General features: G+C 33.8%; 2 protein-coding genes across 4 annotated transcripts in view; one reads left to right on the plus strand and one right to left on the minus strand.

The window, feature by feature from the left end:
* The window catches only part of LOC132940133 (discoidin domain-containing receptor tyrosine kinase B-like), a 139,139-nt gene extending 124,712 nt beyond the window's left edge, over positions 1-14,427 (plus strand). For 2 of the 3 annotated variants that reach the window (XM_061007561.1, XM_061007563.1), the window contains exons 10-18: positions 3,732-3,845; positions 4,429-4,851; positions 6,431-6,597; positions 9,317-9,439; positions 10,156-10,265; positions 10,662-10,862; positions 11,392-11,484; positions 11,609-11,750; positions 12,463-14,427. In XM_061007561.1, coding sequence (XP_060863544.1) covers positions 3,732-3,845; positions 4,429-4,851; positions 6,431-6,597; positions 9,317-9,439; positions 10,156-10,265; positions 10,662-10,862; positions 11,392-11,484; positions 11,609-11,750; positions 12,463-12,768 — 1,679 coding nt within the window. In that variant the 3' untranslated portion in view covers positions 12,769-14,427. The remainder of the gene's footprint in view (positions 1-3,731; positions 3,846-4,428; positions 4,852-6,430; positions 6,598-9,316; positions 9,440-10,155; positions 10,266-10,661; positions 10,863-11,391; positions 11,485-11,608; positions 11,751-12,462) is intronic. The other variant, XM_061007564.1, reaches the window with a different exon arrangement.
* Positions 14,428-14,516: 89 nt separating this feature from the next.
* Positions 14,517-17,812, minus strand: part of LOC132940134 (uncharacterized) — a 35,677-nt gene continuing 32,381 nt past the window's right edge. Inside the window, exon 4 of the mRNA XM_061007565.1 lies at positions 14,517-16,943. Coding sequence (XP_060863548.1) covers positions 16,563-16,943 — 381 coding nt within the window. The 3' untranslated portion in view covers positions 14,517-16,562. The remainder of the gene's footprint in view (positions 16,944-17,812) is intronic.

Raw genomic sequence — 17,812 nt, forward strand, 5'->3', positions numbered from 1 at the left:
ATATGCACATTATATGATGTGTACCTAATGGCAAATTTAAATAATATATAGGTAATAATTTATTGTCTAACACGAATTGTCATTTTAAACGTTTCATGTTCGAGAGACTATTAAACAATATTTGTTATCATTAAACTCGACATTTTGAATTTTTATAATATTCATAAAAAAGTAAGTTACTAGGTTGATTTTCTCGGTGTAAAAAATCAAAAGGGGTCGTCAAGCTAGTCGCTACAATAAGTCGCTTATGTATGCATTCTATGCGTTTGTCTATATATAAACGCGTAGTTTCACGAACCCTGGTATTTTTAACACCTATTAAAGTGAACCATTATTATTATATGGTCGACAATTCAGGCTCATATATCACTACTCTGCCGCATTTTAAAGCACAGCTGGATTGATGTGGTCTGTGACTTTTTTAATCCCGGTGAATTTTTGTATTCTGGATTTCTCCTTGCTCTCCGCTTTTAATCAAATAATAAATAATATGGTGAATATGCCAGGTCGGCGTACCAGAAATAACTCGAGTGTGTTAATCGAAAGCATCCGACTGAAAACATGCTTATTTATACCTGCACGAGTACGTCCTTCCCCTACCCAAAACGCACCCTTTCCGCTATCTTTGCGCATTCCGCGTGCAAACAGAGCACTGTATTTTATTTCACGAAAAAAAAAATTTTGCAATATAGACTCGCGTCTTGTACGACCCTCGTTATATACATATAATATATATATTTTTTTTTAAGTGAGATGAATATGCATATAATATAAAGGCAATATAAAGTGTTACTACGAGCGTGAATACGCACTACGGTGTACAATATAAAATCAAAATGAAATCTTGACGGACGCGCTTGATATTTAATAAGTAGATTTCTTTTTAGGTACCTAATATATAAAATCTCCTTCTACCTCTCAATGTGAAAAATAAGAGAATATTATAATTTTTATTATAATTAACTATTGTAAAAAAAAACATATTTCTGAAGTGCAAGACGTACTGAAATAATGATATAAAGTATATATTTTAAACTTACACTAAATAAAAATTGTAAAAAAATATAATATGTATATTTGCTGTAAAGATTTAACTCTCGGACAGGTGACTAAATGACGACGGTTCTTAGGAAATTAAAAAAAAAAATAGGTGTTTTATATATAACCAGGAAATATGACATCCCCTCGTCCCATGGGGAACAATAAGTAGTCGAGAAAATGGAAAAAAGTAACATAAATCTCGAGAGGGTTACGTATTTATTTTCATTTTTTTCCATCTACTTTTGTCTTGTTTGGTTTTTTTAATATATATATATGTATATTTATATATATTTTTTTATTACACTGCATAAGAAGATTTATAGCTTACCTGAACGTTTTCGGGGTGTAGGCAAAAGTGGTAATGGGAAAATCGCCCAGGCCCCATGCCGTATGTCTGCGAGAATATATACGAGCGCTGTCGGCGGCAAATGGGAAAAACGGTTAGGTAACGGAAATATATAGTTACGCTGTAGGATACAAATCCCTCAAAGATACATATATATATATGTATATATATATATACCTAACCTACGTAGTTGCAAAATAAAATTGTACGCAAACGCCACACGAAACATCGTCTAATTTATAATATATATTAGTAGGTAGGTATACGTTTTTGCCGATGAGAACAAAACGTGAATCGATTTTCCATTCTCGTCGACTAAAACATCTTTGCCACGCTCGGATCGATACTTTATTATTATGATTACCTTACATCTATAACCTTTCTGCGGTGCTGAATATACTTGGATGGGATTTTTTTTCTTCATGCTCGTGTTAATAAAAATCCAAACGTCTCGTTAATTCACGACTGCAGTATATGCGATTAATCCGTTTGATTACTTACGTCAAGTTTGTAATTATTCCAGTAAAATTATATTTACTCGCGTCGTCCCGCTAAACTTGTCTGGTTGTTGCCGTTGTATGTTGGCAGAGAAGTAATATTCCAATTATATATTATACACTATTCGTAGCCAGTTTTGCGAATCGTTTAAACCACTTAAAAACAACCACAAACTCCGAGATTTAAGACTTTAAACTCGTACTCGTTTCAATTACCAAAAACAAAGGTCATAAACGTTGTCGGCGTCTTCATTTGGACACCCTCGCTGCGGAGACAGATGTGTGTAATGGGTAGGGGGAAATGGTTAAATGGCTCGCGGAAACAACCTTTTTAATATCGACCCTAATAACGGTTTTATTTTCTCTTTCCTTATTTTTGTCCCTACAAAGGATCCAATGAAGGGCATTTTAAAGGAATTTCTGCCCGCGTGCTCATAATATTATACGTAGTAGGTTATGGTAAGGTGTAGATTTATGAGCAAAGTTTTGCATAAAGATGTTACCATGATATACTTTGATCTGCTTGTACAATGTGTGCTTTACATCATCTCCCTTCTTAAATGTTTCGCGTTGTGTTGTAATACTTGTAAACTAAAATCTTAAAGCAGTAGATTCAAATTATCTAAGAGTAGCCAAACATTAATTATAACGTGCATAAAACTGTTTTATAAATATCAGAAATAGTAATATGTGTGACTACAATTAATAATCTATAAATTAATTTCTTTCCCATTTAATCAGTCATATTTCTGTTTTATTATTAAGATTATTTCCGAATTCCACACATTTATAGAATAATTGTACTTTAAATTAAATTTAAAATTGGATTTTAATTTTTGTCTGTACCTATAATAAAATAATAAAAAGTGTAAAATATTATAATAACGATTTTTCGCGTCGGTAGTTTTTTATTCACTCGGAAGCAGGATAACTATTATATTTCCATTATTTAATTTTCCTGAATTTTTGCGTTTTATTCTTATATTTTATTAATTTTTGGTTCTCGCATAAAAAAAGTGCAAGAGCCGGGCTGGTTTTTTTAAATCGTCGAACCGAGTATTTTTTAATTAAGAACTTTATATAAGTTGCCTGTCCACTGGGATAATAATGACAACGAAAATTGCGAGACCCTTAATTGCCGCGGTTTTTGAGGTGCTCTTGAACAATAGGCCTACGTAATTGCTTCTGGGCCCTCCTACTATCCCCATTCCCATTATCTCGGTCTACCCGCTTTAAATTCGTTGCTTTTTAACTGTGAAAGACATTCGTTATGCAATGGTGCCAAACCGTGTGCCCCCTTTTACACTCTTGTACACATGCAAATTAATTGCCACTCACAATACTGAATGTATACGCAAGCTTTAGAAAAATACGTTAAATATAAAAAGTCACTATTCTGAATTATGTCAGAAAACACAAAAGCTAAACGGTATTAGATAGATTTAAATAACTATACATTCAAATATGAAATATTGTTTTTATTCTTTATCGTTACATAAATTTCATGAATTTTGAGTTTTAATGAAAAAAGTATTTTGATACATTTAAATGCTGTGACCCAACCTAACTGTTAGCATCGTAATCTATGAAGTATCTATTATTGCTAAGTATTTAAACTTACTGGTTCTATCATAATAATTTGGAAAGCACTTAAAAACGTTTCCCTGACCTCTAAATATCAGCCAAGCTTATAACAACCAAAATTGTATTATTATAACGATAATATTATAGTTGTGTTGTCAATTAAAATTGTTTAAAATTACTACAAAGTGTTATATTTTCTTACTGCTCATGGGCTGTTACAATTTGATGTGGGTTATTAATTTCCGGCTGTTTTTAATTTTCAGATGTCGCGCAGGGCAACTTCTCCGAGGAAAATATTGTGCTGACAGAGCCACCGATTCAAAAGGACGGATCGGCGATGAAAGATCATCAGGACCCTCTGAGACCGGAACTCCCAAGTACGGCGACCACGAAATATTATTATAATAATAAATAATTGCATACAATATATTAATCGTTAAGAGGACATATTAGATATTTTTTAAGGGGCTTTAATCATGCGGTTTTAAAGAATTTGTGATAAAAATTATAATAGGTGCCTATTATACATTTATACCTATATTTAATTGAATTGACAAAGTTATTTATAAGTGGTCAATTGTCGGGATCACTACTGGTCTGTCACCATTATTATTGCAACTCAATTCGGTACTTAATATAATTGACATAATAGAAAGATAATATTTCTATCATAATATACATAATATAGATAATCGAGATCGTTCTTTTAGTTTTTCAATAACTCGTCTCAAACAAACAATAATTAATGTTTACAGCTCAATTGTGTTTTTTAAATCTACGTATATACGCTTTCCATATAAAATGATATCGCTACGGCACAAATTCCGATATAGTATTTTAGTTATCATCTACTGTTTATGAACGGTGTTCATCACTCTGCGAACGATAATAATATAATGTGCATAACATACATCTAATTACGTGCCTAATTTCGTTTTTTCTTTCTCACTTCCTGTTCAGTCCCCACCGCAAAAGACGAGGACCAGACGTACATGGCGATCATCATCGGCGTGCTTATGGCGGTCATCATACTGCTGGCAGTAGCTATTTTCCTGATCGTGTCCCGTCACCGGCGGAGGAAGTGCTTCGCCAGTCCGTTGGTGGGCAAGAGCGCACTGGCCACGGGCAACGGGTGTCCGGGTATGTCTTCGGGCAGCAGCTGCGGCACGGGCGGCAGTTACAAGGAAGCCGGCACGGGCAGCTCGGTCAGCCACCACGGCGGCACCGGTCACGGCCACCCGGCAGGCACCGTCAACGCTCATCTGCACGACATGGACAGGCTGATCCAGCTGGACGCCGAACCGTACCAGGAGCCGTACCACGCGCACACGCCGTTCTACAGTTACAGTACCGTGGTGGTCGGCCGCAACATGGATTCAGGTAGTGAGTGTATAACATTAATAGTATAAAATTATAATAGTGATGTTACGAACTCAAACATTACCCAAACTCAACTTCTAAAACATTAGGAAATCATATTTTTAATTTATGTAATTTATCGTATGATTTTCATCTCCCTCCCTCCCTCTCTCTCTTTCTCTCTCTCTCTCTCTCTCTCTCTCTCTCTCTCTCTCTCTCTCTCTGCACACACACTTATGTACATTTTATTAGTAAAGTTTAGTGCTAACTATTAAGTTGTCAAAATATTAAAATACATAATTTAGTTCAACTATATTTATAGATAAAAAATAAATAAAATATACCATAAACTCAACTGAAATATTAGGTGTTCCATTCGAGTGTTTACAACTTTCTGTTCGTTTTTTTGTGTGATGATGATTATTATTCGATATGCCGGACCTCACAACATCCCGGATAGAAAAAAATTGTCAATAACATTTATTTGGCACAGACAAGTTTAAATGTTAAACATATTTTATATTCGCTTTACAAATTGTATCGGTACTCCAAAAAAACGCATATTTTAAACAATATACCTAAGTACTAAAAAATTCTGTAATAAAATATTGTTTCCTTAAATTTTTTTAAAAATATTTTTAGTTCTTAAACCATTTCACTTAACAATCGATTCTATTTTAAACGCGCGTCAACTTGTTTATGGTTCGTTACACGTGTACGAGAAAAGAGACAGATTTAACAAACCTCGTCGTTTGTTTAACCTTAGAGTGGGGCGTCATCTTAATAAATATTTGTCGACAAAGCTTCTCAAGATTTTCACTGTTATTATATTAATAGTTTCCAGTAGGTACAAATATTGTCTAAATTGTCATTGCAGACGTTCTTCAAATAGTTAGTGTTTAAGACATTTCCGTCGCTGTAGAGGTACATTCTGCAAGCGTCGCGTTTCTATATTATATTTTATCGGAAAATCGGGTCACCATCATACATATCTGTATATCCTTTTTACTGCTACACTATTTATACTCTGCGACCTCTACATGAAATAAAAATGTTTTAATATTTTTTTTTAATTTTGATATATATATCATGATCCAATTATGTAAATTTAAAATAAGGCGAGTCCGGGTTAAAGTTGTACAGTTACCGGAAAATTATAATATTATAAAATACAGAAACGTAATAGCAGTACGTCTGGAGCAGTAAATGGTGTAAATGTTTTGGACGTAATAGTATACGTCTGGAGCAGAGAAAGGAATATTATAATGATACAGGATCTGCCGCCGTGTTTGCTCATTTATCCGACGTGAAAAACCGAAATGCTGCATGGTGCCCCCCACCCCCTATATGTATTAATTGTACACTTTGACCTCAAACTTAAGGAACGTTCAAACAGATTCGAACGACTCGTTGCGCATTTAACGATGCACAGTGAACGGATGGATAAACGACTTACTTTCATTTTGTATTTTAAATTCATTAATTAATATACAAATGAATACTATTTTTTTCTTTAACGAAAGTTTCAAAAGTTAAAAAATTTAATGAATTTGTATTGTTTCCCGCTTTTGTTGAAGGCAACTTACTATTGTTTACCTTTCAGACTCTGCGTACGAATACGCTGTGCCCGAGACCGGAACCATGCCATTACTCACAACTTCGCCACCGCCACCACCGCCACCGTCAGCTCCTCCTGTGGCTCCTGTCACGACCGACACGTTTGCCAGGAACAAAATGTATCCCACGGACGAAAGCAGAAGTAGTAAAAAAGTAAGTTTTAACATATGTTTTCGTAAGAGTGCCAAGTCCGTGTACATAAATCCACAAGTGTTCTTGACTTGAAGGATCTCAAAAACAGTGCCGACACCAACGTCCACTTGGGAATAAATAATAAAACTGATCACAATTTATGAGCCCGACACAAGCATGCGTGTAACTCAATAACGTAACAATTTATTGATTTGTCTTTATTTAACGCATTTCCAAGCATCATAAATAAATTATATATATTATGTTCCACTTTGTTTACAACGAACACATATTCTAAGTAGGTAGGTACTTTTATTAAATAATACGGGGTATTAAATATTAAATAAAATATTTAAGGCATATTTTTGAAATTATCTGAAGTAAAAAATCAAAAAAAATATAATAAGGCAGTTATTTATTTTTAATCCAGGTAATTATTGTTTACGCAGTCGATTCATTTATTTATACCACGGTAATCTCTATAATCTACCGTTATTTATACAATTGTATACGTAATAATTTGTCAATTCTATTTATGATGATATCGGAAAATTATAACATGATGAAAATTAGTTATATTTTATAGATATTTTACGATATTATATTATTATTAACTAATTACTACATTGTGACTAGCATTTATTTTTAACCATTATTTTTTCAGTTTCAAATTTTCAATCATACTCCATTATATTTAATTTGTTAGGTAAGGGAAGAAATACTTGGGAAATATATTATATAGGTACTTTTTACGCGTCGACTTATACTCTTAACATTAATAGCAGGTATACAACAATTATATTAATTGTATTTAAATAATTGTACTTCCGTCGTTTTATTTTTACTCGGGTTACCACGTGCATCAAATATTCTACTACCTACCATTATTTATTATTAATCTTGTTATACTAAATTACAGTAAAACAATAAGACTGAAGGTATAATATTTCAGTTATATTTATTCATCAAAATATATACATAGTAGGTAGTGTATAGGTACATAATTTCCAAACAAAACTAAACATTATTTCATTACTTTGTAGGATAAAACATTTATATTTGAAAATGCTACGAAAGCCATAATGAATGAGTAATAAAAATTGCATAGAAGAAAGCATGGAATAAGAACAGAAAACAAATTAATAATACTGCGGGAACCACGAATGGGTTAATTGTGTTCGGGAGTAATTAAACACTTTGTCAGTCGTAGGTGTATAATTATTATTATAAAACATTGAAACATGATACACGGTTAGGTTTTAATCGAATAACTAAAAGTGTACAAAATAAAACGAGATGGGCATTTCAGAGGATTTGAAAAGATAGGGGAAAAAATATAAACGAGGTGTCCCTTTCCTCACACCACCGACCGCGCGCGTGTCATCGTCGTGCACCGTCTATCCCCGCGGTCTTCGAAATAATTTCGCCGGGAGATGATTTATATATGCGGTGGACTCGGCGAGCACGACAACACGACAAGCTCCTCTCGTCCCCCACACCACTTCTCCACCCGTGATCTCCTTCCCACCCACCCTTATCGTGTGTCGTTTCAATGAAAAGATTATGAATAATGGGCCCGAACACGACTTGTCATGTGTCTCATTGAATAGCGCCCGTTTGCCAGTGTGTGTGTGCGTGTTCGCGATCGTGTGTATCTTGCGCGTTGACTTCTCATACATCGTATTGTACTTACATTTACCTCCACCGAGTGATTGATACAAATAGCTGTTGTGCGGTGTATTTAGTTATTTAGTGATATAGGCACATAATACTATGCTCACTAGCGTTTGTGTGCGTTTTCGGTCGTATACGTTTCCCGAGCACAATAATCATAGGCACAATGTACCCGGTCCGCTAAAATATGTTTACAACACATGAAATACACAATAATATTATACCTACGTAGTGTATCGTCTGTCGTGTGAAAACGTCATCTGTGCGGACCACCTCGCCGCCGCCGTATATTGTCACCATTTCCGTTGCCCGTGTGTGTAGTAGGTATAACATAATATGTCATATGGGTACAGCTAGATGCCCAAACTTGTAACATTATATCATGGTAATGGCATATACCATAAACGGTGTGTGTACTAGCTGTATACAGGATGATTTTATAGGACGTAGGACATTGACAACGTAGGACGTGTAAAATTATGATTTGTAGTCATTATTATTTGTAAAATAACGTTTCTTTGTTTGAAAAAAAAAATAATAATAATCGTCTGCGAGGGAAAACAATCGATCTGTGTATTATAAGAATTTGAGTACTCTTGCAGATGAAGGTCGAGTAAAATCATCGGTGCCAGACTCGATTCACGTCCACTTCAAATGCATCAATCTACTGCTATGCCTATATTTGTTTACTTTCTTTTTTATTCGTTTGAAAAGGGTATTGTAGTATTTTACACATTTCATAATTGATATTTGATATTATATAGTTTAATATTATAGGTCAAGTGGACCCCGATAGCATTGACGAAAAATCATATAAAATAGAAACTGTTGGAAGGGGGAGCAATTTTTTAAAAATTATTTCTGTTTAAAGATATCTTGTTGGTATAATAGCGGGGAACGGTTTGACATTTTGATCGTCCGTCCACCCCATCCCACACATCGTCATTGACGGTGACCTATTAACATTTAACTCTTTACGGGCTACGCTCGTTACTATTTGTACGTACAGTGTACAGTACATAAACTACACGTAATATGTAATTTTTTTGTTTTAATTTTTTTACAGTCTTCGCAAAAACAAGAATCCCAGACCGCATTGAAACGCCGGCTCGAACAAACGCCCGTGCCCGAATTCCCACGGCACCGTCTGCGTATGTTGTCCAAACTCAGTGAGGGTAATTACGGAGCGGTAAGTTGTCGTCTCTATATCCCTCTATAAACTAGTTTTTGACGATACGTTTATCATGTAGTATTATTATTACTATGATTATTTTTTTTTCACTCGGTCAAGTTCAGCCTCTATAGGTTCAGCTAATTTTCAAAAAGTGTTATCAAATGACAAACATTTGAGTAAAAATATTTAACGCGATTATGTAATGTTTTGCGGCACGTCCGAATTCTTTTATATTTTGTTAAATTAAAATTTAGTAGATAAATATTATGAGAATTTAATGTGAAAAACAAAAAAAAATACTCACCTTCAACTTTTTCGCGCACGAACCAAATCGAAAGTTTTAATATACAAATTTGTCTATCATGAATTGTAAGCACAGTTTGGATAAAACAATAGACGGACTTAAAAGTTTTATTTGAATAATAAAAATGCGCTATTTAATCGTATGCATTAAACTTATACTAATTCGAGTTTAACGACAAAAAGTTTTATGTCCATAAAAATATCTTTTGCCATTGTATGCAACCGATTTTGACATTATTTGTGGTCATATAAAAATTGTCATTTTTCTTGTTTTCTACATAATATATATTTTATTACATTTTATTATTTTCTATACTACCTATATTATATTGTTATAAAACGCCTATCAAGGTTCATTTTGAATAAACAATAATACACATCAAACATAATATGCCAACCAAGTTACAACATTATTTGATTTATTTTAGATTTACGTGGCTGAAGCGGACGGCATCAACGAATACAACTCTAAAATTACGCTGGGCAAGAGGCTGGTGGCCGTAAAATTCTTCTCGCCCGCGTTGTCGGAAAAAGAGAGGTAAGTTATCATGATTGGTAAAAAATATTAGTTCATTATTTTTAATATTTCAGATTTTAACGAAAATCCAAATAAAATGTTTTATGTGTATCGATTAGGTGTTTGTTAACATAACCACTGTATTTCATAAAAATTAACATGTTTTCTAAAAAAAAAAAAAAATATATATCCATACGAGTATAATGAGATAGTCAATAACTAATTAGGTACATTGAATAAAATCAATCGTCAATTTATTGTTTTAATGATGAGACTTAACTAACATTTTATAGAATATTCATTGTTAATCATTACGATTACAATAAACCGAGATACCAATTTGATGATCGTATTGTGAAGTTATTCCATCCAATATTCATACAGTAATAATAATACAACGTTGTATGGTTTTTTTAGAGCTGAACTACAAAACGACGTGAGGATATTGGCCGGTCTGGAAGATCAAAACATCGCCAGAGTGTTGGGCGTGTGTACCGTGGAACAACCCCTATGCGTAGTTATGGAGTACAGTGAGCACGGTGACCTCAACCAGTTCCTCAAGACGCACGTGCCCGTCGAAGCTGCTCGAAACCTGCCGCCCACTGTGAAAACTTTGAGGTATCTATCCCAAAACAGAATGATAAAATAACACTCGTCTTTATCAGTCGATTTTGGTATTAACGGGTTTTTGATTTTGATTTTTTTTTCAACTACGAGCAATTATTATACACATGAAAATATTGTCGGTAACGGTCATGAAACATTATAACAAACCATCAATATTATCAACTGACTATTCTCTGTTCAGACATTATGGGATTAAAATGTTTATTTAAGGAGTCGTGATTGGCAACTCTACTCACATCTAAACTTTAAAATAGTATGCGCATCATAAGTGGTTTTATTTTTTTGATATGTATACATCAAGGTTTTTAAATAAAATAACCTCTCGTCGTACAAGTTTACAATTATTACCCACTTTAAAATATTATAGCATGGGTACCTAACTAATAATATGTAGGAAAATAATTTTCTTATTTTAAAAACACAAAACATCGACTGATAAAGTGAGCGCCCTGTGAGTAACAAAACAAAACCCAAGACAATCGTTTTTCTAACAACTCGCGTTTGTGTGCGTGATTTTCAGTTTCCAATGTCTGCTGTATCTCGCCACACAGATAGCGTCAGGAATGCGTTACTTGGAATCGTTGAACTTTGTCCACCGTGATTTGGCTACCAGGTAAAAACATTATGAATTTAACGTCGGTTCGTATAATATTATTATAATTTACAATGACGTACAACACTGCATGTTATGACGCTCCCTCGGCGACCGTTATAATTAATTTTCAAACGTGTTTCAGGAACTGTTTGGTGGGAAAAGCGTACAAGGTGAAAATCAGCGATTTCGGCACCGACAACGAAGCGTATTCGGCCGACTACTACAAACTGGACGGAAACCTCGGGCTACCCGTCCGATGGATGTCGTGGGAATCGGCGTTCTTGGTGAGTTTAGCCATTTTCCTGGAATCTATTTGAACATAATAATAGTATTACTATAATAATATTGTAAGAACAGATTTAATATTTTATAAAATCGAAGAATTTTTAATAAATTGTTTTTTTCTTTTAAATGGTACTTACCCAGAAACCTACAATGCGTCAACATATTTCGAGAAAAATATTCTAAATTGAAAAGTCCTTCTTATAATTTATGTAATCTTTCTATGAATGCAAAATTAAATTATACTCTTTTAAAATTACCATTTCTCAAAATATAACGGCTACCTGTATGAAATTATATAATCCATAACAGCCACACAGTAATTTTCATAGAACTATCAAATAATAAATATTTTACTGGATGATAATACCTAGAATTCATTATTTGTAGAAAAATAATCTACACGTTATAGTAAAATATGTACGTAGAAGTCGGTATTATTTTAGGAACGAGTGCACAACTCAATAATGTCAAGACTTAAGTGACATTTAGTAAATATAACTGAATTTTAACGGCGCAAAAAAAATATTGATCAAACATTTTGGGGAAAGGAGTGGGGTAGGTCCACCCCACTTCTTTACCCAAACAGTTCACCCGACACCCGTATTATTATATGACTATGATATAATATATTATATTATGTGTTGTCGTTTACTAAATACAAAATATGAAAAATCCATGACAATAATATTATAAATCGGTTCTCTTTCACAGGACAAGTACTCGACGAAGAGCGACGTATGGTCGTTTGCCGTGACCCTATGGGAGATCCTGCACCTGGCCAAGTCGCGACCGTTCGAGGGGTTCGCCGACCACAGGGTGGTAGAGAACCTGTCGCACATGCACGTGGACGACGGCCTGTTCGAGTACCCGGCCCGGCCAGCGTGCAGCCGGGACATCTACGACCTGATGCGCGAGTGCTGGAAGCGGCAGGAGTCAGACCGACCCACATTCCGGGAGATCCACCTGTTCCTGCAGCGCAAGAACCTCGGCTACGCGCCCGCCGCCGCTGCGTCATGACGGTCCGGCGGTGGCAGCGGCGGTCGGCGGGGCGAGCCACGCGAAGGGTGGCCGTTCGTGCTCCGGCAAAACGCGTCCTACCTGCCCGGGTGTGATGCAGACTGAAGAGCGCCGGGGAACCCGACGGCACCCACCACCGATTTGGCGATGGGGTGGGTCACCGGTGGGCTTGGAACCGTCGACTGTCCGACACCCACGCCGCGTCTGACATTATGATAATTCACTGCTTCGACAATCTCTTTGGCGCGCGGGTTCTATGTTATTATAATAATTAATAGCTCGCGGAGCCGTCACCGAACGTACAAAGTGCGTCGTTTGTTTGTTTATAAATTGTTTGTTTTTATCTTTTCTTTCTCTGTTTAATAATACCGACTACAATAATGATATGAAATTATATCATATTGACGAGTCGACTACTATCTCCTATATGCCATAATTGACCTTTGTATAAGTAATCCACCGAACCAAATGAATTAGTACCGTCCGTTCTTGGTCATTAACGGTCGTGTACCTAGTTCGCGCGGTATCTATTATGTTGTAGTATGTACATACAGATAAATATTGAAATTATATTATAATTAATATATTGTAATAAATTGTATAAACGCTAAATATAAATAGACTGATAGAAAAAATAGGCAATATCGATGGGACGAATCGCGTCGAGTCCGGCGTCGTATTTTATCCACGTCAATCCGTATTACAGACGTAATATTATTATTATTTCGTGTATCATAAACAATAAATTCGGACTTGCGCGGACGCAAATCGTTTAGTAACTGTTGCTTGTTATTTTAGATTCTTCTCGTCGTGATTAGAGTCATCTCTGTTGTACATTAAACGACGTTTTGTGTAAAACGCTGATAATCGAATGAATTAACATATCTGCTATTTCCGTTTTAATCGCTTATATTATCATGGCGATTCTAGTGGAAATGTAGTTTGCCTATATAATGTTGTAACAATATTGATATTATTATATTAGGAATGTATAGTCGACCGATTGATTTTGTCCCTCACCCCTCACACCTCCTCCCGTCAATCGTTCGATGTTATCCTCAAATGTTTATAACAACCGACTGCCGTCGAAGATACAATAATTGCAATAATGTACCTACGTTGTTAAGACATTTTAATCATTACATAATATAGCATTGTACATATAGAATATTTATAAATATTAATAATAACTAGTCAAGCCTTTTTGTATTTTATTTTTAATTTTTACTCGAGACGAATGATATGTACATAAATAATTTGTTCGGCTAATGTACAATATTTTACACCTGTTTAAGCATATTCAACCTGTATCATATTTTTTTTTTTTTATATAGATTGTGATATTTAAGTTACTTTCAAAATGTGACACTTTTATATAGTACACTCTAGATATTATATTATTATTACATGTAATATGTTTATTGTTAAAATCATCAACTTACTCGTTTTTGAATATTGTATAATATATTATTTAATTTTGATTTATTTATGAAAATGTACACAACATATTTTATATTTCGACATATCATTTATTTTGTTTTTTTCAAAAAGAAAACACCGCTTGACCCGCATCTGTTTCGTGTCAAAACCTATTCCCATCGCAATAACAATATATATTATATATATGTGTGTATATAATATATACTATAATACTGTCTAGTTGAATTGTTTTTATAATATTATGATTATTAATTGGCCTCTGGTGTTGTAAATGCTATATAGTGAATAGCAATACATTTTGTTATAATAGCTAACAATATATAGAGATATTATTATATCACCTTCTTGTAAATCAAATTATTTATTGGGTATTACAAATGGCTACACGACATGAGCGCTAAAGGTGTAAAAATGAAACATAATTTGCGTTAAAATCAGTAAGACATAATCGCCAATAAAAAAACTATACGCAATTTATTTCAAAAGCGCCAAAACAAAAAAAAAATTAATATAATTTGTACCAATATTAATAATATTATGGTTGATTTTGTAACTATATTTAAAATATTTAAAATCAACAATAATCAATATTAAGTAAAATTTAAATCATGGTGATAAAATAATAATATATAGGACGTAACATAATATTATGAAAAATAAATTAACATAATAATATTTGTAATGTTACAAATTTACTATTTAGAGTTGTAAACATGCGTTGAATATTTAATCCCACATTTATCAGATATTCTATTCTACTTATTTCTTCCATGTTGTAAATGTATGCCCTCACGTATACTTAATTCAACATTTAAGGGCGAAAAATACTCGAGAATTCATAAATAAATATGTTTTTACTTTATAATTTATAATAATAATATGAACTAAGCAATGAGCAACATTAGTTAGTAGAAATAATAGTAAAATTAATTTTCTGAAAGTGAGATTCGAATACTTACTAAGTACATACCAACAATATAATGTTACATAACTTATATCACAATAACTCTGACGCTCTTTCATGATAAGATAATCAATTTTTCAGGTACTTGGGATTTTGGCATTTTTATACCATACGATTTATTTTTTGCTTATCTCGTATTAGCGTTTATGTTTCCCCGCAGCTATAAATTATCATTTTGTAAGAAAGTCAAGATATTATTATCGACAGAGACAATTTTTTTTTTCAAAATATCTGTATATTAATTAGGGAAAATAGTTTTACAATTGAGCTTAACTCTATGGCCAATATATAAGTATATAATAAAATAGACTAAAATAATTACAAGCCCGAACATTATACACAATTATGTTATATTAATGAAAAATAATTATATAAGTTATAACAATGTAGAATAATTAATATTTATCACAACCATGATAAGTAAAGTTACATCGAAGCAACTAAGATCAATAAGACACAGATTAGGATGAATTTTTATATAAACTCATCCAAGGAATAACTTAAAATATTTAAATATGTGCTTGAAAAGTTATAAACAGTTATAACTTGTCAGTAAAATTGTCTCAAGTAGACTTGTACGACATACGTTATATGATTAAATAATCAAACATTATAACATCGTTGAATATTTATAATAGAACATAGAAATTGCTGCAGATTTTACTTCTTGTCTTGTTTTTGTGAAGGTATAGGTACTCACCTATTTTTAGTTAAATATTTTCGTTTAATATGTGATTTATCGGACCAGTTTCTGAAACGTAATTAGTCAATTTTACTATTACAACACAATGTAATTTTAAGTTTTTTTTTCGAAAAATAGATGTAAACCGACTGTTTATAGCGAATTTTAATGAAATTATGTAAAAGCATAATAATAATGTATTTTAACGTACTATTCGAATAAATAAAATGTTACATAATATTATACGTGGTATATTTCGGGTGTGTATTTACGATACAAAAACCAAAACTAATTCACTATTTCTATGAAACTGTAATTATTAGATATAATATACCTATGTTATTATCGTGCTTGTTGCAATAGGTTTAAGTGTTTATTTTCATTAGCGTATCGACTTTTAATAATAATAATAATAATAATAATAATAATAGTAATAATACAAATAATAATAATAATAATAAAACTGTATGCAAATACGAAAGAAGTCTTACAATAATGATAACAAAAAATATCATATAGGTAATTTACAAAAACACGCTCGAGCTATCGTTGCGTCGATGCCGCCAATCATTGAAAACAGTTTTTTATCATTGTTTTTTTAAAATTACAATGTGACAATACAAGATGTATATAGTACACATCGTGCATTAAGTCATTGACAAAAAATGATGATAATAGCTGCGAGAGCGGACTACGTACAAAAACGTATCAATCGTCGTCCGACCTCTGCCGGATGTGCAAGATGAGTGGCACCGTCCTGGTCTTGATCACCGGAAGCGGAAGCTGCTTGCCCTGGTAATACTGCTGGTGATGTCCGGCCACCGCCGGCCGGTACACGTACCTCCACGTCTGCGTCTGTCCGACTGGTGGCGGTCGCATCACCAGCAGGTTCTTCAGGTCCTGTCGGCTGGACAACTTGCGCCCGTGCTTGGTCCTGTTCGGTTTGGCCCCGGGGTTCCTGTGCTTGTTCTGCGGTGGCTGGTAATGATGGTTGTGGTGCGCCGCCGGTTTGATCGCCGCCGTCGACGACACGCTCGTCACGTGATTCTTGTTGCTGTAGTCCTTGGAAAGGTCGTCGGTCTCGTGTACCTGTAACGAAAATCGTTGTTGAAGTGTTTTACAGTATTATAATTACGATTGTTAATTAGGGATTATATTTTCAACCGAAGGTTGTCGCGGGATACCGACGGCAGTTTTCTTGCGACCGACTGTAGTTTTTTTCGAATTCGAGATGAAAATTACGGTTTTCAGAAGTCTTGTCGCCCCACGAAGACAGTGTGAACGGTTATCAAAATTACGTGTGATGAGATTTGGCAAAATAAAAAACATTCGCCGTGCCCAGGAAAGTAGGCAATACATGTGACGTCCGTGAGCAACAAAAACGGTAAACATGATTTACATGAGGTCTAGCCAATGGCCCACGTCGCTGAGGCAGATTATAAAATAAAAAAATTTATATGAGGTGTCCATGACACCTTTGGCTACGTTTTGAAACATTTTTAACATAATTTCGATTGTTTTGAACATAATGTATATTATGGCAGTGTGTAACTTTTTGATTTCTATTAAAACTATGTCAAAATATTACTAAAATAAATTGTTTTCTCGATTTTTTGCGCACAATATAATCACCAATATGCCAATTGGCTCCAACGACCAACTTATATATAAAATAATAATCCTTCCATTACCGTTATAAGAACCCCGAGTGGCCGAGCCTATTCAGTATTCCCCTACCATAACCCTATCGTAATAATATTTCAATGGGCATTCGAAAAAGTAACACGTGTCGAGCAATAGATACTTCAGCGTTTATTTCGATTTAAACGACCAATTGAGACAGTTCTAAATTTATTTTTCATCTTGTAGAAACCGGTAAATTTGATTACATTATCCACGTAATTTTACCATTACCTTAAGATTTTTGAACAATACGTTAATACTTCTTATTGAAAATC

The sequence above is a fragment of the Metopolophium dirhodum genome, chromosome 3 (assembly GCF_019925205.1).
Source record: "Metopolophium dirhodum isolate CAU chromosome 3, ASM1992520v1, whole genome shotgun sequence".
In the NCBI taxonomy this organism is placed as follows: domain Eukaryota; kingdom Metazoa; phylum Arthropoda; class Insecta; order Hemiptera; family Aphididae; genus Metopolophium; species Metopolophium dirhodum.